This window comes from Syngnathus typhle, linkage group LG4, assembly GCF_033458585.1.
Source record: "Syngnathus typhle isolate RoL2023-S1 ecotype Sweden linkage group LG4, RoL_Styp_1.0, whole genome shotgun sequence".
Lineage (NCBI taxonomy): Eukaryota > Metazoa > Chordata > Actinopteri > Syngnathiformes > Syngnathidae > Syngnathus > Syngnathus typhle.
In genome coordinates this window covers 17,890,578-17,912,398 of record NC_083741.1, presented here as the reverse complement: position 1 = coordinate 17,912,398, position 21,821 = coordinate 17,890,578, and the positions used below count along the sequence as shown (strand labels likewise).

Here is a 21,821-nt window from a genome sequence, read left to right as displayed (position 1 = left end):
TTATGATAACGGCTGTCTCTAGATGCTATTGCTCACATATGGACGTTTAAGAGTTACTGATCCGATTTGAACTCGGTTGCTAAGCAAAACAGCAGCACCTATGTGGACACGTAAACAGGCTCAGATGTGAAGGTAGTGGTTTCTTAAATGATGATTTAAATGGCTGCTCCACAATGTTGTGTGTATCTAGGGTTTACTTTCTGCAAAGCTATAACACATATAAATTCCATCCAGACTGCTTTATTTCTTGCCATTTCTCCATAATAGTCCTTTTAAACTCCACTTCACTTGACATACATTGTAATTTATTGCTAACATTGTGCAATAGCAACCTTCTGTTGAGCAAATAAACTCCCGGGGCTACCATTTGTCGAAATATAGCAGTTCAATCAACGAGCTTGTACAGAAACTCCACCACAGGCGTGTTTCTTGAGCTATTAGATAAAAAGAAAATAGGTTGTGGGTCCATTTTAAAAACATCCCAGCATGGTCCTATCTCTATTTATACTTTCTTCGGCCTCATTTCCAAAGTAGTCTTGACAATTCTGGGACATTGAGTCTCAACATTCCATTTTGGTAAACCCGTGTGGGTGTCATGTGTTGCACCTGTAGGAAGTTCTGGCTGGCAATGATGAGGGCAAGCTGTGCACTGATGTCGTCCGGTTTGGCCTGGCTGCTACGCACTCCTTGGACCAGCTGAGGGATGTGGTCAGCCACCGCCTAAGTTACAGAAAATCGGTGGTCAATTAGAGTTACCGTATTTTCCGCACTATAAGGCGCACAGAATAATAAGGCGCACCTTCAATGAATGGTCCATTTTAAAACTTTGTCCATATATAAGATATATACATTTGGCCCGCGGGCCGGACTTTGGACACGCCTGCTGTAGTGGCTCAATATTGGTCCATATATAAGGCGCACCTGATTATAAGGCGCACTGTCGGCTTTTGAGAAAATTGGAGGTTTTTAGGTGCGCCTTATAGTGCGGAAAATACAGTAATATGTAAAATCCTGATTAATGTTGATGTGTGGTGGTTGGTCATTATACTTGACTGACAGATACAAATGAACATAAACTGATTGTTATAACCCAATCCCGCTCACCTTGCAGCTCTGAACCAACTGCTGGTGAGCGGCTGTGTTCTTGTTGGAGGCGGCGGCGTTCTGAGCGGCGGCGATGGTTTGAGTGGCAGCGGCTGCGCCTTGCTTGGCGGCATTCTGAATCGCACAAAATGGTTCAAATGATCATTTCTGCCCTCTTAACCCCAAATGGGATTCCCACGGACCTCCAGTCTGTTGATCAGCTTCTTCTTGATGGCGTTCTGAGCGGCGGCGTTGGTGGCCACTCGCAGACCCTCAGCGGCTTCCCTCAGTTGCTGCTGCTGGTCTTCGTTCTCGGGATAGGCCGCTGCACCCTGAAGGCAAACGCGCATCATTCCAAGACAAGCAGCTATTTTTCTCGAGGGTAAATTAAATTCCAGACCAGTGGAATTTAACTCCGCCGTCTGCCTGTTGACGCCAATTAAAGAAAAAAAAAAGTCATTTGCATAATTATAAAAAACTGCTAAAACCCTTCCAGAGGGACGGATGACGACACGGCGTGCATGAGCGAGCCAACGCTAACAAGCTTTCCAAATCCCAGGGACGCTTTGCTACGGCAATATTACACGCAGAAATGGAAGAGGAAATCAAACAATGAGCGGTGTCCAGAAGTCTTATCTTATCAGTTTATCAGTCGCCATGGCAACAGCTTTGAGATGAAGTCCAGCTGATATGTGTAGAGGCAACTGATGGTAAATTAAAGCTTCATTTGAAGTAAATAGCTGGAGAGCATATTTTTATAGTCACAATGGAAAATAGGGAGCTATTCATATCCGATAAATTATTTTCCTAAATTGGTCTCGCTTAGTCTTCTTTTAGCATGCTAACCCAAATGTCATATAGTATGTAACACTAAGTTTCAGACTGGTCGTATTATTAGCTACAACACCTTTAGGCTTCATTTCGATTGAAGGCAGGAATGTGTACCAAGTGTAGTGCTACAGTAATTTGTTGAGAGGGAACGACACAAGCTAAATTAGGATCAAACGGAAAGTGAGCAGCGTTAAGCCACCCTTGGAATCACGGTGACTTAACATTCATATACACAGCATTGCCAACTTTCAGTTTTGGGATGTTTCTTACGCTTTGATCGTGGTCCAGGAGTCAAAATGAGACAATGAGCGTAGGCAGAGTTTTGTTTTGTAATCTTGTACAGACTTAATTAAAATGTCAAACTAAGAGTACAGGTCAGTGTCAGGTCAGATGTTTTTAATTCCAAGTGAATGACTCGTTGACTTTATTAAACTACCGTTGCACAATTTCAGAGGATCCAATCTTTAGTAGTAGCGAGTAGTCGGATGGCAAGAAAGAGAGCAAAGATGATACCTTGGCCGCTTCCACCATCCTGGCAGTGGCGTCGGCCAACAATTTAGCTGCCGCCAGCAACTTCTTAGAATTGTCCATGTCCACTTCAGCTTCTGCATCCGACCTCATGGCGTTCACCAAGTCCGAGGTGGCTTGGGCCAGAACCCGGGCCTGACGGACCATCTCTCCTGTGAGCGGGAGGTATACACGACAATGGGAATTTTTTTTATCCCAAAATTAAATTTGCATGTGACACTAGCTTTTCGGCCTGACCTGCATCTCCCATGGAGGTGAAGATGCTCTCGGTGACGGTCATGATGGTGTCAGTGGCTTGGTCGTAGCGACCGATGGGCTCTCCTCTGGAGGTGTACTGGCGGACGTGATGCAGCAAATCTTCTAGAGCTTGATTCACCACGCTGGCTGCTGCGCTAACCTACAAAACAGGACAGGAGCTTCTCACGAGTCCACGTTTAGCCACCACGACACCTTCTTGGGGAAGGAAATTATAACGAACCTGTTTGAGGAGTTCTCCGTCCTCTGTGGCCGAGAGGCAGGCTTGGACGCAGCTCTCCACCGAGCGGTCCACCAGCTTCCCGGCTTCGATGAGCTGTTCCTGGCAAACTGGGGAACTGATAGAAGGACTCACCACCTACAAGGATGTGGAAGGAGATGCCATGAGAAGAGATGAACACTTAGCAAGATTGATTCGGGTTTATGCAGTACCTTGGCGCACGCTACCAGCTGCGAGGTGGACAGGGCACATTGGGTGGCAGCGGAAATGACTCGGTTCTGGAGAACAGTGTCCTCTGCGACCTGGGCCACGTTCTTTGCCTTCAGGACCAACATGGCGGCGGCATTGGCCACCGCCTTGGCCAAGCTCATAAGGATATCCTGCACAGGAAGCAAAGTCAGAAGGACCCGAGAGATAAATAAAAAAAATATATGGCGGCCGTGTTTGAAGGTTATAGACATATTGATTCACACTGTGAGGAAAACTAAGGAGACGAGTTTTGTTATCATATGATTATATTTTGAAGTGCACCGTTTTGACAAACAAATGGGCACCATGGTTACCTGGAACCTCTCGTCTGTTTCGTTCTCTCCAATCTGCCGGAGGAGGTCTCCGCTGGCTTGGCCGATGCTGCCTGCTGCTGTCAGCACCGTCTGTCTGGGCTGAACACACACACACACACGTATACACACACTCTTGAAAAGGGCTTCTGCTTAACCTGTTTAAGCTACTTTACATTGATTCAATGCTTCATTTGAAAATATTCCAACATGGAAGAGCAGCTCTAATTCTTCAAAATCCTTACACATGAAAGGGACTATGCATCATGATTAGCCGACAAATGTTTTTTTGGTTTGCTGCTACAGAAGAAATAAACAACTTTGAACAAATGTCAGGCATTTCGTTACAGTCCTGCAGCACAAGTCTACTCCATTATTCATAAGTAGGCGGGTCAACAAGCCACTTGCTGTCTGAAAATGCCTTGCAGTCAGCTTCACGTCACTCACAGCTCTTTAATGTACAACGTACATACATGCACATTGAATAAAGTGGTGAGGCAAAGTCGCATTACTCAGACATTGCACATTTCATTCCGGGGCCTCTGGGTGTGTAATTAATTTGGACACAACAAAGAAAGGTAATTATATAGAAAGCTATACGTGACACGGGAAAATAAAATTGCTTGCTAATTTGCCGTAATTCAAAATCTATTAAGCTGCCAATTTACATATTAACCTCTAAAAAATTATATTGCGTTAGAAAAAAGTAATTTGTCATTTTGCTCATCTTGGTTAAAAATGTGAGGAATATTCAACAGAAAGGACATTACAAACAGAAGGACACACACTTGGCCAAAAAAAAATTATATATCTGCTGAAACCCGGTGTCTGGTTTTAAATAATTTATCTGTACATTGACGATCGATTTCCCTTACCTCTCCAGAGGCAGGCTCCACGGCTTTGAGCAGGTCAGACACGGCCCCCGCCAGCGTCCTGGCAGCCTTCATCAGGTCGTTACCGCCGCCGACCTCGTCCTCCATGAGAGCGGCCAACAGCTTAACGCCCTTTGACATCTCAGTCAAGTTAGACGAGATGGTTGTGATGGCGCAGCCCACTGCCGTGTAGTCCGTGTCGGTCGGGTCGCCTGGTGGGGAGAAATGATCGAGGACTTAAATAGTAACGTTTTTTTTACAAAGACCGTAAAACCAAAATATAAAAATGGAGGCTACTGACCTGCAGTGAGGTTGACGACGGAAGCGGTTCCTGCGGTGATGGCGTCAACCTGAGAGTGGATCTCGTGTTTGGATTCATCCATCTTGTTCTGGATCCAAACTTTGGAGGCCTGCACACAATGTCAATACAATTTTATTCATACAGGGAAGCGATAACAAAACGCTTCACATTTAGCAATGGGACAACCACAAAGATAGTGAAAACACAAATGCATGAACATACCATGTCCTGTCCTAGTGGAGGCAGGTCGTCGACCTCTCCCAAATCAATCTGAGCCTTCTGCACGGCCTGCATGCTGGTGTTGATGGTTCCCATTAAAGCTTGCTGGGCTGAACTCTGCACAGGAAAAATAACATATTTTAAATAAACAGTCTTGCTTTGGAACAGTTTTGTCAAGTCTGCCTCAATTTAACTCAATTTCTCTGGAATAGCAATTTTGCAGCTTTTTAAAAAATACATTTTTGGCTCGTGCCTCTCATGTTAATTAATTGTGGCGAAACTTTTCTTACCAGAGGTGGCATGTGTCCACGGTGCATCTGACCCATGGTGATCTGCTGCTGAGGAGACGGCATGGAGCCCACGCTGAGCGACTCGGTGCCGATGGAGCCGGATCGGATCACTCCGGGCAGCGCCACAGAGCCGTGCTCCGCCCGGCCCACGCGGTTAAACTGCTGTTGGAGGATGGTGGACCTGAAGGTCCGAGCGGCATTGGTTAGCATCACACATCATAACAAGAAAAATGAGATGGCCTCGATGGGAAGCTGAAACTCGGACTGGAAAACGAGCTTGCACGTCTAATCAGGAAATGTTTGGATGGAGCTTGCGCTTTCCCAGTGCTGCAAAATTTCCTCTGGAGATTATCTCCCACGATAAAATCCAGAGGAGGAAGCGCTGGTGTGGTGAAATGAAGTCCTGGAAGATAGATGCGTGAACTGTGCTCCAATTTGGTGTGGAGGAGGAAATTGGAAAAAGAACCCAGTGTGTAATATGTTGTTTTTGTAACACTAGAATGCAATAACATTGTGTTGTTATAATAACACCATCATGGCACGGCTGATAAACTTGTACATACAGGGAAACTAAGAATGTAGTTCTTTCTTAATTGAACTAGCTCGAATTAAATACGTTATTATTTTGCTGTTACTTACTTTTTAGGAGATACAGATTCTTCAAGCATGGTTGCTTCCTCGTCACCTTCCAACCCAAAACGATCCTTGCTTTGTTTCTGTACAGTGGGGATAAAAAATATTCTCAGTGATTTCTTTTTTTTTTTTAATTATATACAGTATCCAGATTTTACTTAGCAACACTTGGAGAATAAGTACTACTATTAAAAACGATGAAATGTCCCCTACTCGGCACAAATTAAAAAACGAGATATTTGTGTTTTATTAAATTTGCCTACAACTGTCAGACAAAATTAAACAATTGATATGATCAAGGGAAACAAGAATTCAAATAAACAAATCAATCAAAAATACAAATAACTAAATAAATAAAATTGCTTACACTCTGACACTTTTAGATTACTTTTGTAAGGAAGAGTAGGAAACTATTGCCAAGTGAGGACAGGTGATAATATTCCAAATATCGAGAGCAAAAGGTGCTTCGACATATCGCTTGCACACAAATTAGATGTTATCTTCCTCTGAAGGATATTGTTTGATCGCGTGGAGATAAACGCCTCACCTTTTTCAGAATGATGTCGATGTAACCCGCGATGAGCTGCGAGATCTGCTCGCCTTCGGTGGTCTGCACAGAGTAGTAGCTCTCCTGGTACTCGCCAAAGTCCTGCACAAACACAAACACAGTAACGTCAACTCTGTAAGCTTTGACCATAGAGAAAACCAGAAGCGAGAGCCAACCCAAAGCTAATTAGCAGTTCACAAGGCAGCAAAGTAATCGCAACCTTCTGAATTAACATCATAAAAAGGGAAACCAGGTGGGTTGCTTCTGCATGAAGTGTTGCTCATTGACTTGTGGCCGCACACGCACGGTGGAATATCGATGAGTGAGGAGAGGCGTTCAGTCAAACAAGCGCACGAGGGAATTTAAGAAGCGAGGGAAACGCTCGGGTTGACTGAGCTCCCGGAGTGCTGATTCATCAACAGCGAGGCACGGCCAAGTGTGCTTCGGGGTGAGGGCAAACGATAAAAAAAGACAAACGCTGTGTGCAGGAGAACGGCACTAAATATAAAGGCAATTTCTGCTGTGGAACAAATTATAGACAGCAGAGTCCAAGTTTCATTTCATAATCAGTAAAATAATAAAAATGATTTCCAAATATACTTCATGAACAGAATTTCTGAGTCTCTGTGTGGTGTGAAATTATATTTCGTCCCGCAAATTCCTAACTATTTGCCTTCAATCTTACCAGGGTGAAGCTCTTGGGCGAGGCGGCCCACCTCTTGACGGTGGTGAGCGGCCACTCTTGCACCACATCTTTGGTCTTCTCGTCCACTCTCATCACAGATTCTTTGGTGATGCCCAGGAGGCGTGGCACTAGCTTGTTCTTGCTCTTCATCTTCTCCTGTGTTAAAAAGTCTGTTAGCTAGTTGTCGACGTGGGGTCGGTTTTTGTATTTGTGTTTGGCAATGCGTTCATCTCACAACAGCTGGAGCAGCACATTGGATTTGTCATTACTAAGATTCTATGAGAAGAAAACGCAAAAAAAGATTCGGCGCAGACGATAAGCAGATGGACAGAACGTGACGGTCCGTGACGTCGGGTCACTGGGGTCCACTTGTGTAAAAGTTATGGCGGGAATGTCAGTTGCGTGGAATCTCGAGGGGGTTACAAGGTTGGGGGGGACTGAAGGCAGGGCTATTTTTAAATGCCTCTGCTCTGTCGGATTACACTCAAGGCGAACCCCAACTGACAAAGGTCGAGCGGATTCCACATGAAAGCCGAGACGAGGCGGAGAGGCGAACGTTTGAGATTTACGTGTTTCGCGATTAAAGTAGAAGCAGTGCATATGAACGAATGAGTATTTCCTGTCGATAGTTTTTGATTTATTAACATGGATTTGCTTTTTTACGATGGACTTTTTTGCATAGGTCTAACAAGTTCTGTTTGATAGCAATCGTGGTATTGTAAAATACAAGAAAATTCCTCTTAAAGTTTAGAGCATTACATGTCACGTCTTATTTGGGAATTAATTTTAATTACCTTTAAATACTTCATCTGATCTCATTCTAAAAAAAAAAAAAAAAAATACACAATTCATTATTTTTGGTATATTGGATATTAGTTTTACTGGTTTTCACAGCGAGCGTGAGGGAAATGACCAATGGGGATATTTGTTACAAGACATGAAAGGAAAGTTAAAATTGAAGTGAACCCCAAACACTTGCTGGGTAATTTTCTTCAACTCCCGTTTTATCCACTGAAATCCAAAAAGCTCCGCAAGTAGATGTCACTTGGGAGATAAAAGGCTTCCGCTTTATTTATTATTTTTTTGGTCTTTTCTCAATTAACTCAAATGCAATAAGAAAGTAGAACCGGAGGCTAGCTTTTTCATCTCTTGAATCAAATTATTGAGAGCCCACCTTGACCAAGAAGAACGACACTCCGTAAGTCCGTAGAGACCTCGCCAGTTTGACGTACTTGACTTTGGCCTCGATCTCTGTCATTTCTCCGCAGTTTTTGTGTTCCTGGAAGTGACATCACAGCTTGATGTAACTACTGGAAGATTGGTTGAGTGTGGAAAACCTCCTCAATAAGTAATCGCATAGCCTCACTTGAAATATTTTCTTCTCAGATGCTCTTTGCTTTATGTATTCTTTGGGAAGAAACTCCTTCAAGCTACAAAGATTTGAAAAGAAGAATCAGAAATTGTGTTTGGAGGGGAGACAAATGAGGGCAAGGCAGGTTAGTTACGTACTCTAAGAATCCAGGTTTGTGTTTGTGCTCGATGTAAGGTCCAAACTGGATCTGAGCCTGGATGCCGCCAAACTCGCCGGCCTTGTCGAAGGACACTGGGTGTGAACCATTCAGAATGTCATCTCGAGCCTGAAAAGAAAGAAAACTCCATCAATCTTAATCCCCGTGGTTAATACGCAATGCCAAAATGACATCCATTAATGGGGGATTAATATTAAAGTGGAACGAGGGTGATACAATGGCAGCTTAGCGGTCTATATCGAGTAACTGCATAAGGGTAGGGAGAGACAAACAACACTAACACCAATCAAAAATTCTGCCTTCAGTCAACCTTACCTTGCATTTTATTCAAATATTAGACTTGTTAAGTCCGGAGTCCCTCAAGGTTCTGTTCCTTGCCCATTTCTGTTCATTAATTTTTTTCTCTCTGAGCGTTTCGCAGTCTATTTGTTTATCATTCAGTCAAGCTATCCATCAAGATAGTACATTTGGACAAAAGTATGAATCTCAAATGAAAAATCATCTTAAACATGTTCAGATGTTTCTATCTTGGGTAATTACGGTTTTAATTTGATGATCTTAGGTAGGGAAATCAGTAGCTAAGTTCAATACAGGATACGTAGATGTTTGTTGATGTTTGACAGATACCACGTTTTGCTGATTGTTTTCATATTATTAAAACCACCCCCCTGTCCCCTTTCATGATTGATGGCTACAAGTAAAGAGTTAATAAAACTTCACTGGATTTCCTCAAGATGACCTCACCGGCTTCTTAAAAGCGAGCCAACCCGCATGTAATCGCTTACAGTGATTCTGCAGAGACTTCTAAGCAGAACCAGATCCCCGGCCCCACATTACTAGCTGTTCTCGACTTCTTAAAAGATCCAGCTGACAAAGTGCGAGGTACTCCATGACCTCGCCCCCTGGCTACAATTCAGGCCTCCTTGTTCCACATTCCACTTTAAGACCCACTGCTACTATCTGAATATCCCCTTTCCATAGAGGTGAATACAAAATATACAGAATCATCTTCTGGTTTGTTAATTGTTGGATTTGAATAAATAAATAAAAACATTCATTAATGTGCTGTATCGCATGACCTCCAAATTACGTGATGTCTTAATTTCTACATAATGAATGAAAAATTTTCAAACTGTCGCCCATCAGAACCAATCAAAGAGACGGGCGAGATTAATGTATATATATATCTGTAAATGTATAAATGTGTTTGATTGGAGGCCCAACCTGCACATAAAGAAGATTGAGCTGGACCGGATCTCTGGAGTCAACGTTTTGGTCCGAGTAGAAGAACTTGCGTCGCAGCAGGAGCGTCTCGCTCTCTTCCACGCCTTGTTCCCTGAAAGTCCTGCTGTGGTCCAGCCAGTTCACTAGCAAAATAATTCGCATTTTCACAAGTCATTGATACGTTTTACTATTCTTATGTATTATTATTACATTTTAGATGACGGCAGAAAGATTCTATTTTTCAAAACAAGGATGAGCAAAAGCTGGGAACGCACAGTCGTCATCAGTGTGCAGTTTGGCTTTGAGCTTCTCCATCTTTCTCTCATCACGCAGCAGCGTTCTGTCCTTCTTCAGTGTTCCCATCCCTTCCTCTTTCTTCTCCTCCGCCGTCTCCTGGATCAGCGAGTACTCCTCATAGTTGGTGATTCCTTCAGGGGAAAGAGTCATCGCCATGCCTTAGATACGTCATCTTAATATTAGATGAGTTTTTGGGATGTTTTTATTGCTTTTGGGCAGTCACGTAAACAATCTTTACGGATATTATAAAAAATATATTTTTATCTCTGCATCCTCAGGCAGTATGGGAGCAATGTGGTTAGCTCGTCTGCCTCATATAGTTCTCGAGTTTGAGGTTTGAGTCGTACCTATTCTACTGCATATGGTCACAAGCAGCTCCCCGACTGTCTTGGAGTCATCCACCATGATGGTTTTTACAGCCCCGTCCAACATTTTGATTTTCTGGGGCCTCTGCTTTTTCTTGTATTCAAGAATGTCCTGCGATGTGAAAGAGGGGTGAACACAAAGATAGGAGAAAGGGGGGGGGGGGAAATGAAATAGCGATGAAGCACAGAGCGAGACCGAATGTGCCCGCGGAGGAAATGATCAAATGGGTCCAGGTTTTAGCGGGGCTGAGACGAGCGAATAGAAAGCACAAAAAGCGAATTTAGCGGCTGCCTATCACAGCCCGACATTTCCGTTTGGTTCAATTACAATGAGGAGAGATTCGATGCGGAAAAATTGGTCACAGTCACGCGTTACACCTTTGGTGCATTTCAAATTCACTTTATATGCAGTGACTTTATTTTCTGAGAATTATAATTAAAATGAATTAAAAGTAATGAAATTAATTAAAAAAACACACGCACACACACTCATATATAAACTGCAATATTTACCCCATTGCGAAGCATGTAGTAGTCAAGTGCCCTGCCAGATTCCAGCCAGATGCCTTTTCGGGGGTCTTCATCCGACAGGAACAGACCATAATCCGATGCTAGACCACAAACATGAGGATTTTAGTGTAAACAACAAGCCACATTGAGGACAAACTTCCTTTAAAATCACAAATGTTCTTAAAAAAATTGACAAATAAATCATTGCTCTTTATTTTCACTCTGTGAAATAAAACGGCGTTCCAATACTTTTGTCTCACGTCAAGCGATTTCACAGTTCCGGTGTTCTCACCCTGTCCGGTCTGCGCCTCGGGAACTCTCTCGCGTATGATCCTGCAGGCGTCGTAGACGGCCGTGGATGGCTCGAACTGCATGGTCTTGACCACGTTGCAGTGGCGCACGCAGATTTTCAACGACAACACCACCATCTTGGCCAGCGGGGTTGCAGCTACACCAAAGCAAGGAGAAAATTCTAATCAGCCCAAATATTAATATTTGGTCTTGTTCAAGAAAAACTGCCAATATTTCAATTTGGATTTGCCCAACATATCTCTTCCATATCTAACAGAAATCATTCTCAAACATTCTAACAAAGGATCTCCTGTCTGGATAGCAATGAAGGAGGCGCAGGATTCCTCTGTGTCTGAGGTTAGAGGTAAAAGGTCATTATGGATGAGCCGCAGAGGAAAAGACACAGACAGGCTTCTCTTCTGGCCCGTCTGGCTCCTGACCCTGACTCACACGTGGAGAATTTGCTTCCTATGTGATATGTGTTCGCACCCGGGGCAGAAGGTGTCGCTCCGCCGCCCATTCTCGACTGGGGGGAGGCGATGTGAATACGACGAGGTATTACATCGGCCTGAGTAATCTCGTTAAACATTGTTCGGCGTGTGCGTGAACGTGGCACACCGATATTTTAAAATGAAATAAAAAAAAAGTGCGATGATTAATAATAAGGAGTCAGTAGCACAAAACCTCGCTCGTCTCCCAACCCACCAGTGACACCTACACTGTTTTATCAGCTGCAGCCTCACGTAAGCGTATCATGCCGAGCAAGCAATCTGAGCCAAGACTGACGAAATGAATAACAATACAAATGCAAAAACATAACAAAAGCAAAGTCAACTAAGATTATTCTCATCGTAATATAATACAGTTACAAGACAAAAACATTTTGCAGACCCAATTCCCTTTCTAACAGAGTGCCGACGTGAGTCCTGACATGTAAGCAGAGACCGAAAGCAGGAGCATGCAGCCATTGTTCGATTGATCAATGATGCAGAGCACACCCAGACCTTATTACTGTAACATGGCCTCTAATCCAATAATAGCACGGCCCACGAGTCAGCAGTCCCAGCCAGGCCAGAAAAGCATCAACTTCATATTTGGCAATGGGCATGTCGCTAACCTAGTTTGTGCAAATGAACCAGGCTGGAGCATCGTGATAATTAGTCCATCTGCCATCTCTGGTTGGCCGATAAATTAGTTTCCTCGTAACAACTGCGTTTTTCCAGAGAGCAGATGTGCGGCATATTATTGCTGGCCTCGGGTAACGCCCACTTGGCCAGGAAAGAAAGATAAGAACTCGCCGTAGGATGTGCAACAAGTTTAGCAGGAGACAAGAAAATTACAGCAAATTGTTTCATGGTGACGAGTTTCTTGACATCTTGAAACAAAGGAACGAAGGAAATGATCCGCTTCACAGCTATTGTGAACTAATTCCAAAGAGATTTTTTTTAAGTATCGGTGGATGGTATTGGCAGCCACCGGGAGTCCTCGATACCTTAAATTTAGGTATGAAATCTATAAATTATACCAGTGATCGCCCATTCCAAGCCATTGATTTACAAAAATCTAAACACCTGTCTAACCTTTCATATTGTCATGCATAGAATGTAAACAAACATCTGACTGAAAAAAAAGGATCGAAACAGTCAGTTTGCTCAGTCGCAAACATGTCCGCTCCATTCAGATTCACACATCGTCCAAATCTATATGTCCACTCCCATCTGGTGTAAACATTTGTCTCATCGATTCACAACACAGAGACGTGGTCTAAACCTGGAGGTCCGGCCAATGTAAACATCTACACACAAACAAGATCCATTCCTACATTTGTATCAGAGCCAACTGAACTCAGAAGGATATTTGTCACATTGACCACATTCTTGTGCAAACTACTCGATGAGAATGAGCCAGATGTATTCTACAGCCAGTGTTTGTCCAAACACAAGATAAACACGACACACTTCATCCCAAACAGTTCTATTTAGGCTATCATTTGAAAAAGCCCACTTTCAATTTGTTTTATTATTATTATGATATCTTTTTTTTTTTAAAGTCAAGGTTTGACATCCTGCTTTTCGTTCAGTATTCATGACTTGACTTTAATTCACAGCAATACTGGACCCATTTTTAAAGATTCATCAGAGCACAGCATATTGGTCTCTAATGGTTAGCTCCAGGATTTATTGTTGTTGTTGTTTTGCCTTTGTGTGCACGTAAATGAGGAAGACTGAGGCAGGTGACTGGGTGGGATCTCTACAGCAGGCAAACAGTTGTTGAAAACTCCCTTTAAACTAACACAGCTTGAACATTCACCACCATCCACTTGTCTCCTGTTCCATCATTTCACTGGGAACGACAGGAAATCGAATTAATCAAGCCTTTCGATCACAAGAGCAAATCTGCTTGAGATTTAAATGCAAACCGCAGTTGATCTTTTTGGCACGTTGATCAATATCGGGCCAAATCAAGTAAGATACAGGATGTAAACATCTGCACAAACATTCGTCATGATATAGGTGCAGGTTCAGTGTTGGTTAAGTAAGTAAACAAAGTTTGGCTACATATGACGAATTCTCATGTCTCATATATAGGTCAGCGCTGGAATGAGTAACAAAACAAACACTAATTGTGCTCCTGACCCGCAAAATGGAGATAGACAAACAAATGTCATGTCAAGTGCACCATTAAGGGAACGTCACACTATTGTGCTCTGCTTTTGCTTACAAAAGGTAGCGCACCGAAAGGGAAAATGAGGCTTGGACTGGTTAAGGAAAATTACAAGATGGATAGGTGGAAAAGAGAGCGGAAGGAGGAGGGAATGTTAAGTACGTATTTACTTTTAAAGACCTCTGTTTAAATACCAGACATTTCACACTTAACAAGCTTTTCAGGTCATGTAAAGGACTAGAATAAATGAATAGAAATTCATTTTTCCCCCAAAAAACCTAAATGAACTCAGAGATTTGGACTATAGGGACCTCAATGACTCGTTTGCTATTTTAGAAGCTTTCTTGTAAGCATGATAGCCACGCGGACAAGTCTGCCAAGCAGGCCAATGCTGGTCGTCCGCAAGACCTCAGAGGAGCAGGTGATTCAATAAACGGGAGTCTGCCAGTTCCTGTCATGTCCGTGCCGTCGCGTCACGGCTAAGGATAGTCACCAAAGTCAGACGGTTACCCGATCCGCCGACTCATCCGTCGTTGCAGTGTCCTACTGCACTGGTAATTGCTCCCAGTGAGCAAGACTTTGCTGTCTCAGTGTCGGCTTGTCACTGACGATGTGGAGAAATATCTTTATTCGTGGAAAGCAAATCTTCCTCAAGGGACTATTGCATGATTTCAGCACAATTTGATGCATGTTTTTGGAAAAATAGCCTGCAATATTCTTATAACTTTTGCCACAATTCATATATTTATAGTACTAGTACTGCCAACCACCAAAATATTGCAAATACAAGTAACAGTGCGAAGTCTCATGAGACACTTTTTCCCCCCTTTGCCCAAATTAGGGCTCATTTTTTAAATAAAGTACCATTGTAACACACATCAACAAGAAAGAGGCCAACTATGAGTGTTTCAATAATGAGAGCAATGTCAGAACAAAGAAAAAAATTCCATCAAACTCCAATTAGGTCCTTGTCAGCCCTTTAGGAGTGGGGCTAAAAAAAAGTGTGTGTGTGGAGGGGTGGTAGGTGGAGAGCCGGTGTCAGCATTTTTAACATGGTGGGTCACATCAAAAGGATCCTACATTTAACTACCCGCCGAGTGCTTAAAGCTCACATCTGGGGAGGGGTGTCCATACAGTGAAGCCAACAGGGGACAAACACGTTACGCTAGCTCGTTAAAAAAAAAACCAAAAAAAACATTGCAAAGCGGAGATGCGCCGCTGGAACGCCAACCTCATCTGCGGCGCAGAACCAGATGCCGCCACTTAATTGGCCTGTGAAAAGCCGAGTCAGCTTATAAAAGCCTGTCGTCATGGAGTGACGGAACTCAAATATTTTCTGATTTCATGCTAGAGGTAAAATGAGACCTGTACACACTTCAAGATGATTTAATATTCTTGCGGGAAACAACAGCAGTACTTTCTCTTCTATATCATGGCCCATTTGATCTTCACCAAACATGAACTATGCTCTATCTGACGACCATTGTTTTCTCCTAGCCCAGGGAGATGGTCTTGTCTGACTTCATCATCCTCTGATTTGATCAAACAGGACCTATGACCTAAATCGCAAACATACCGTATTTTCCGCACTATAAGGCGCACCGGATTATAAGGCGCACCTTCAATGAATGGCCCATTTTAAAACTTTGTCCATATATAAGTCCATATAATTGGACACGCCTGCCGTAGTGGCTCAATATTGGTCCATATATATAAGGCGCACCGGATTATAAGGCGCACTGTCGGCTTTTGAGAAAATTGGAGATTTTTAGGTGCACCTTATAGTGCGGAAAATACCGTAATCAAATGCCAAATCAGTATGAATCACATTATTTACAAAAACTCATACAACACCAGAGATAGCAAAAAAAAAAGCCATCCAAGCCAAAACAAAAAATATACCTAGTAACCATTTGTAAAAAAGGTGAGATTCAAAGAGTAGTTTCACTGGAGAAGAGCTTTAATTCACATCAATTAGCTTCATGTTACTATGGCAACCCTCAGACAATGGCTAAAATAAGCTCTCTTTACCTCTGCAAATTAAATCAACCAAATTATGCTTCCTCACCTTCCATGTGTTAGTTGCACACTCTCGAGAGTGATGACAGGTGCTAACAAGCAAAACTCACCTTATCGCTGGAAAGGAAAAGGCCGCCTTCCTTCCTTCCTTGTGTGCGTTGCGCTGATCTTCACAGCTGAAACGACAAACAGTGGACTTTGAGATATCGACCCGCACCCGTCGAGTCGTTAAATAAGCAATTTGAATGCAAATTCTTCAATGAAGTGACATTTTGTGACAATTAAAAGCGACTTCATCGAGTGAGGCAGTGTTACCACTCAGGAAAAAAATGGGTTGATGCCAATAAATTCAGTATGTGCGGCACTTATGAAAACAAATCGTCCCATCGTGTTTTAATGGTGTGATGTTAGACTAAAGGGCATGATGGGAATAAACATTGTTCTGCCGTCACCTCTTTGTGGGATCCATCAACCGTTAATAGGTTGACACTCTATGTCCAAAAAAGGATGGCTAGATATTTTTTTTATATAATTACTAATAAAATGCATGATTTTAACATCACATATAATTGTTCATATTTACAACATTCTATTCATTTAAAAAAATGTGTGCACTCCGCATAATCTAATGTACAAAAAGTCAACATTTATTTATTATTCCTCTTTAATCTCATTATTGTGATTATCTATATCGAATACGATTGTATTTTTATCATTATTAGAGAAACACATACAGGAAAACGGGTAAAACGTCTAGAACATAATTTTTACCAGATTTCACATTAATGATCATTTTCTTTTTTGTTGCTTTTTTTTTTTAATACAAAGTAACAGTGATTGCTATGATCATCGGAAGGTAGCTAATGACTTGGGGCAGTAGTGTAGTCAATATCAGTGACAAACTGCACTATCCATATTTCTCTACATGACTGATGGAGGACAAGAGAAATGCTCCGAAGGTGACTCAATATAGGAAAAATGAAATGAAATCCACCGGTGTGATCAATGATGCAAAGCAGCACGCCAAGGAACTCATTTTTTTCCCAAAGCATGCAGGGGGGTGGGCATTTTATTTTCATGATGCATGATCTCATTTGACGTAGCTTCCAAATCACATTAGAAAGGGGCAGCTTGGAACAGCTGCATGAGATGACACCATGCCGCTAACCGCTAAGCAAAACCCGCCTCCTCCCGACTGGGCTGGGCTGGGCTAACCTCATCTCCCCGAGTGTCACTTAGTCACAGGAAGTCGGCTTATTTTTCCTGCAGTCACTAACTCACTTTTTGGGTTGTCTACAGGAGGTCAAATGATGATTGTCTGCCATGTAATGATGAATGAATGGGAAAAAATGTTGGAGTGGATACTACAGGAGATGACATTCCTTGATATGCTGCAGGGATTGTAAAGAGGTGGAAAGTTTCTGGAGAGTTTCAGTGGAAAGATGAAAAAAGGGTGGTAGTGGAAATATTTCAATTTGTATATTAACAAACACAAAGATTTTGTTTGGTCATAATGACAGACATCCGTGCAAAATAGAGCCCCTTGCCTACAGTTCTAATTTTTGGCTTCACTTGATCATATGAATAACAACAACTTTTTCAGGAAGAGTCTGAAGATACAAAGTTATGTGAAATGCACTCAATATTCCATCTTCATAAAAAGCCTTAGAGGATGGTGTCCTGAGGATCAAAACCACATTCGAGTAAAAAAAGGATCCCTGGAAAGTGCAGAAGACATTGTGATGGAGGAACGCTAATCCTGCTCACTTTTGCCTTTGGGAAAATCAATGTGAGCATTCCACACAAAGAGAGAGAGAGAGAGATAGAGAACGAGAGAGAAACCTTATCTTGAGCAACTTCACAGACATTTTGAATTCCTGAGGGAGTTTGCTTCCAAAAGCAAAACGCTGAGGTTAGGTAACAAGAAGCAAGCGGCAAAAGAAAATGAACAAGCAATAGAAGGTTGATCACAATTGGAGGGAGGGTCTCCATAGGGGTTAATGCTCGAGATCCAAATACACCACATGGGAATTCACTGCGCAGACAATCTTTGCAAGAGCTCAGACGACACGGTGCCCCCTTTGCAAAAAATAAATTGGGAAATGTCCCCCACTAAGTGTGTGAGGGGGAGTATGTCTGGCTCAAGGTGGGTCTCAGCATCCTGACACCATTACCGCGATTCGTCGCTGACAGGCTTGGAGGTCAGATTTCGGGAGACAGAATATGACAAAATGACTTTTGAAGTAGTTGGGTCTGTGGAGTGCCTGACCACCCATCAAGTGTGAAATTAAGAGTGAACTATTCCATCTTTCCATCCTCCTCATGATGTGACTCGCTAGGCTGGGGGGAAATCCGGAGCCACCTTCAAGTGGCGGCTGAAACAAAAGCATTGCGATCTTCACCTTTAAAAAACCATTGAACTCAAGATCCAATGATGAAAATCTTCTTAATAAATTCTAAAAGAAACATATGGCGGCATTCAACATTCAAACCATCATACAAACACAGAAGAGTATGCAACAGAGCTTCATTTTTATCCTCATCACTATCTTACCCTTTTTCCAGAGAGTTGAGGACATCTGGAGTGCAGCTGTTGCTATGCATCAAATGCTACACACACACTTACTCACACACACAGTTGCAACATAATGGCATCAGCAGCAGAGGTTACGGGGTCAGGAGCCTTGTGTCCAGGCACACTATTTAATCTGCTACAGCTACAGACAATCTGTGGAAATCAAACAGAATGCTCTCACTAAACTAGGCAGAGAACACACATGCACGCAAAGTAGAGTGCCGCTCGTGTTTCTTCTATACAAGGCAACCAACTATTTGCCACTCTTGGGACAGCAAAGATTGTCGCTGATTCGTGTGGCGTTGTGGAGGACGTTTGTGTGTGCGTGTGTGTGTCTACGAATTCAATTACAGCCTCTCAGTTCCTATTCTGTCTAATTCAATAAATGAAATCAACCCCAAAATGTCTTTGTAATCATATTTTCAGTGCAGCCCGACTAGTTCAAACACATGATTAATGTTTTCTTTGTAGAATATCAATTCAACGAGCAAAACCCACCTGTTTATTTTTATTTTATGGGGCGGCCATTTTGCCACTTGCTGTCGACTGAAAATGACATCACAGTCACCGTCTTAGGTCACAACAAATCACGACTCAGCTTCAGAAAAACTAATGTTATTGCAGTTGTCCATAGTAACCAACATAAACATGTCGAGTGTCTGTAAACAAAAGGGACAAAAATGATCATCCCCTTGGTTACCATGTTTTGTTTTGCTTTGTTTTTTTTTACATTTCATATGACTCCCACTGGTCAAAAATGTGCTATTACAACAAAAGTACATTGTTAGAATTCAAATGACATGATACAAGAAATATGTGCACGGCCTTTCATTTCGTTTAAAAGCTGAATTACAAAGAAAGGAAGGCTAAATAGCCAAAACAAAAAGAGAATCAAAGAGAAGCTTTCTAGCCTCAAGGCAAATCATAACTACATATTACAGAGTAATTTATATCGAAAAGACTCGTCCTGCGAGGCTATGATACGTTGGCAATGTTCTAGTGTCACGATAATAAATAAAATGATGAATTGCAGGCATCACCAAATGAGAAAATGCTGTATGGGAAATATAAATGAGTTTTACAGATCAAAAAAATTGCTGTTGAATAGGATGGATTAGTTCTGCAGACATCTTTGTGTATACATACCGGCAGCGAGACAAATCAACTAATCACAGCACACGCTGCAAGAGAAATCATTTGATTTATCTTTCTTTTTTAATCCACCACCCAGAAAATAATGGCATTTTTCTGTTTGCCCTTGAAATGTTCAACAAATATACACGCTAAGCATGAAGGAAAAAGAATACAAACAATGGAAGGCATGTCAAGACACTGTTTAGTTTTCCACACTGTAGAGCAGGAAAATGTAAAAACTATGCCGCACTGAACGTATCATTCCAATGCCAACAAAGAATGGCAACGAGGCTGTTGTATTTCCATCTCTTTAAAAAAAGACACATTTTTGTCTCAAAGAATGTGCCTCACTTAAAAAAAGTACAGCATAACAGCTAAATGCTGATGCACCATGCTTGCTTTGAACTTTGTGCTCTAAAACAGAGTTTTGAAGGTTTTATATTCAATTAGTATGAAATTCTAATTGAAAGTTTAAGAAGAACCCAGGGTGCCTGCAGAAAAAACACACAAACCCAAAATGTAATATGCAAAATGATTTCTAAAGTTTGGGACATTTTAATACTGGGTCAAAGCAGACCAGAACAATCTGGATCAAATCCACCTTGAGGACTTGAAGACAAGACAGATCCTTCCTTGTTCTGGTTCCAGCACACGCTCCCTTCCATCGGCACAATCGCCAAACAACCAAGCAGCTCCATCCATCCAAATGACTGAAGGAGCATAGAGAGGTCGTTTCACTCACAACCAGCGTCGCAGCTTTGAGCCGACCGGGCCTTCCCTCAGGAACTGCCCGCCTAATCTTCCTTTGCATCTCCGCAGTAGAGAAAAGCGAGTCCTCTAATCCTCCAGACAGCTGTGACTTAGCGGACAGTCGGCCAGCAGCCATGACAAAATTCCAATTTAGTCAGCGGCTATGCATTGGCACACATTTCAATTAGAATAAACACTCTTATCATTTTTCCATTAGCAGTAGTTGCGGAAGAGGTTTTCCAAAATGGATGAGTGACTTCCTGGGTGCCACATGCAACAGTAGTCAATTTACACTTCGGAGACACCCATTCTGCCATTTCCCTCTCAACCATTGGATAACTTCTAGTTTAGTTGTAATTGAGCGTAAAAGCACTTTGGGCCCAGAACTAAATTGTGTTCAGTTGCTATAAACGGATTGTGCACGCTGTTGGCAACAGGTGGAAAAGTAAGATTAAAAGAGAGCTGATGGTTTTTATTCTGGGTGAGCACTGCAAGCGCAAAATGAGGTGTTATGTGATGGAATTGGAAGTGTTAGTTGATGAGAAACAAACCAGGGGCAATTCTAGGATCAGAAGTTTGGAGCTGTTGACAGTCTTGGCGCCAGACAACATCCGATGGAGGGCGGGCGGGCTCAATCGCTTAGCGCAGGGGTGTCAAACTTTTTTTTTCGCGAGCCGCATTGTAGTCATAGCTTCTTTGGGAGGGCCATTATGACTGTCAACCCAAATAAATGTATGAGTACCTCATAATGTATACAGTAAAAGATACAAAACAAACTGACAAATAATTCCTTTTCAAATCAGACGAGTAAAAACTGGTCAAATATTAAAAAAAGATATGATTAAAAATGAAGACAATTTGGAATTCTAGTAATGACACGAATTTGCTGCACAATTTGTCATCGCGGGTCACATAAAATGATGTGGTGGGCCGTATTTGGCCCCCGGGCCTTGAGTTTGACATCTGTGGGTTAGCGCTTCATGTCTCAGACTCTCCAGAAATTCCCAATAACAACACAAAAGCCCCAAGATTTGTTCTTCATCGCTAAATTAAAGAATTATTTGCCAATTTCACCCCTACAGCAGAAACCCAACCAGGACTTCCAAAATGAATCCAGCTGAACTTGTACCACTTGTTGGAAACATGGCTATGGTTTTTACAAAATCCAATTGCCACGATGAGATCAGGTCAGAACCAATGACCAGTTTCCTGTCTCTCAGCTACCAACTGGAGTGTTTCACTCAAGTGGCCACTTCAAACTAAGAACTTGAGAGGCTAAAACTCTCCGGAGTACTTAAGTCTATTGTGGGCAAATGATACAAGGAGCTCATTCTTCACAGATAAAAAAAAATGTTGATTATACAAAACAATGGTGAATATCTACTGTTGCAAAAAAAAACCACTCCAACTCTCAAAACAGGTGCTAGTCCAGGCCGTGG

General features: G+C 42.3%; 1 protein-coding gene across 1 annotated transcript in view; it reads right to left on the bottom strand.

Moving 5' to 3' along the window:
- The window catches only part of tln2a (talin 2a), a 46,241-nt gene that overhangs the window by 16,583 nt on the left and 7,837 nt on the right, over positions 1 to 21,821 (bottom strand). The window contains exons 2-25 of the mRNA XM_061276916.1: positions 16,034 to 16,099; positions 11,242 to 11,397; positions 10,953 to 11,050; positions 10,422 to 10,551; positions 10,053 to 10,205; positions 9,778 to 9,920; positions 8,534 to 8,661; positions 8,391 to 8,454; positions 8,199 to 8,303; positions 7,025 to 7,180; positions 6,340 to 6,441; positions 5,799 to 5,875; positions 5,160 to 5,340; positions 4,873 to 4,986; positions 4,651 to 4,759; positions 4,353 to 4,561; positions 3,481 to 3,579; positions 3,130 to 3,297; positions 2,921 to 3,055; positions 2,680 to 2,839; positions 2,428 to 2,594; positions 1,287 to 1,415; positions 1,105 to 1,218; positions 607 to 720 (exon numbers count right to left, since the gene is read on the bottom strand). Of these exons, the coding sequence (XP_061132900.1) occupies positions 607 to 720; positions 1,105 to 1,218; positions 1,287 to 1,415; positions 2,428 to 2,594; positions 2,680 to 2,839; positions 2,921 to 3,055; positions 3,130 to 3,297; positions 3,481 to 3,579; positions 4,353 to 4,561; positions 4,651 to 4,759; positions 4,873 to 4,986; positions 5,160 to 5,340; positions 5,799 to 5,875; positions 6,340 to 6,441; positions 7,025 to 7,180; positions 8,199 to 8,303; positions 8,391 to 8,454; positions 8,534 to 8,661; positions 9,778 to 9,920; positions 10,053 to 10,205; positions 10,422 to 10,551; positions 10,953 to 11,050; positions 11,242 to 11,377 (2,991 nt within the window). The 5' untranslated portion in view covers positions 11,378 to 11,397; positions 16,034 to 16,099. The remainder of the gene's footprint in view (positions 1 to 606; positions 721 to 1,104; positions 1,219 to 1,286; positions 1,416 to 2,427; positions 2,595 to 2,679; positions 2,840 to 2,920; positions 3,056 to 3,129; positions 3,298 to 3,480; positions 3,580 to 4,352; positions 4,562 to 4,650; positions 4,760 to 4,872; positions 4,987 to 5,159; positions 5,341 to 5,798; positions 5,876 to 6,339; positions 6,442 to 7,024; positions 7,181 to 8,198; positions 8,304 to 8,390; positions 8,455 to 8,533; positions 8,662 to 9,777; positions 9,921 to 10,052; positions 10,206 to 10,421; positions 10,552 to 10,952; positions 11,051 to 11,241; positions 11,398 to 16,033; positions 16,100 to 21,821) is intronic.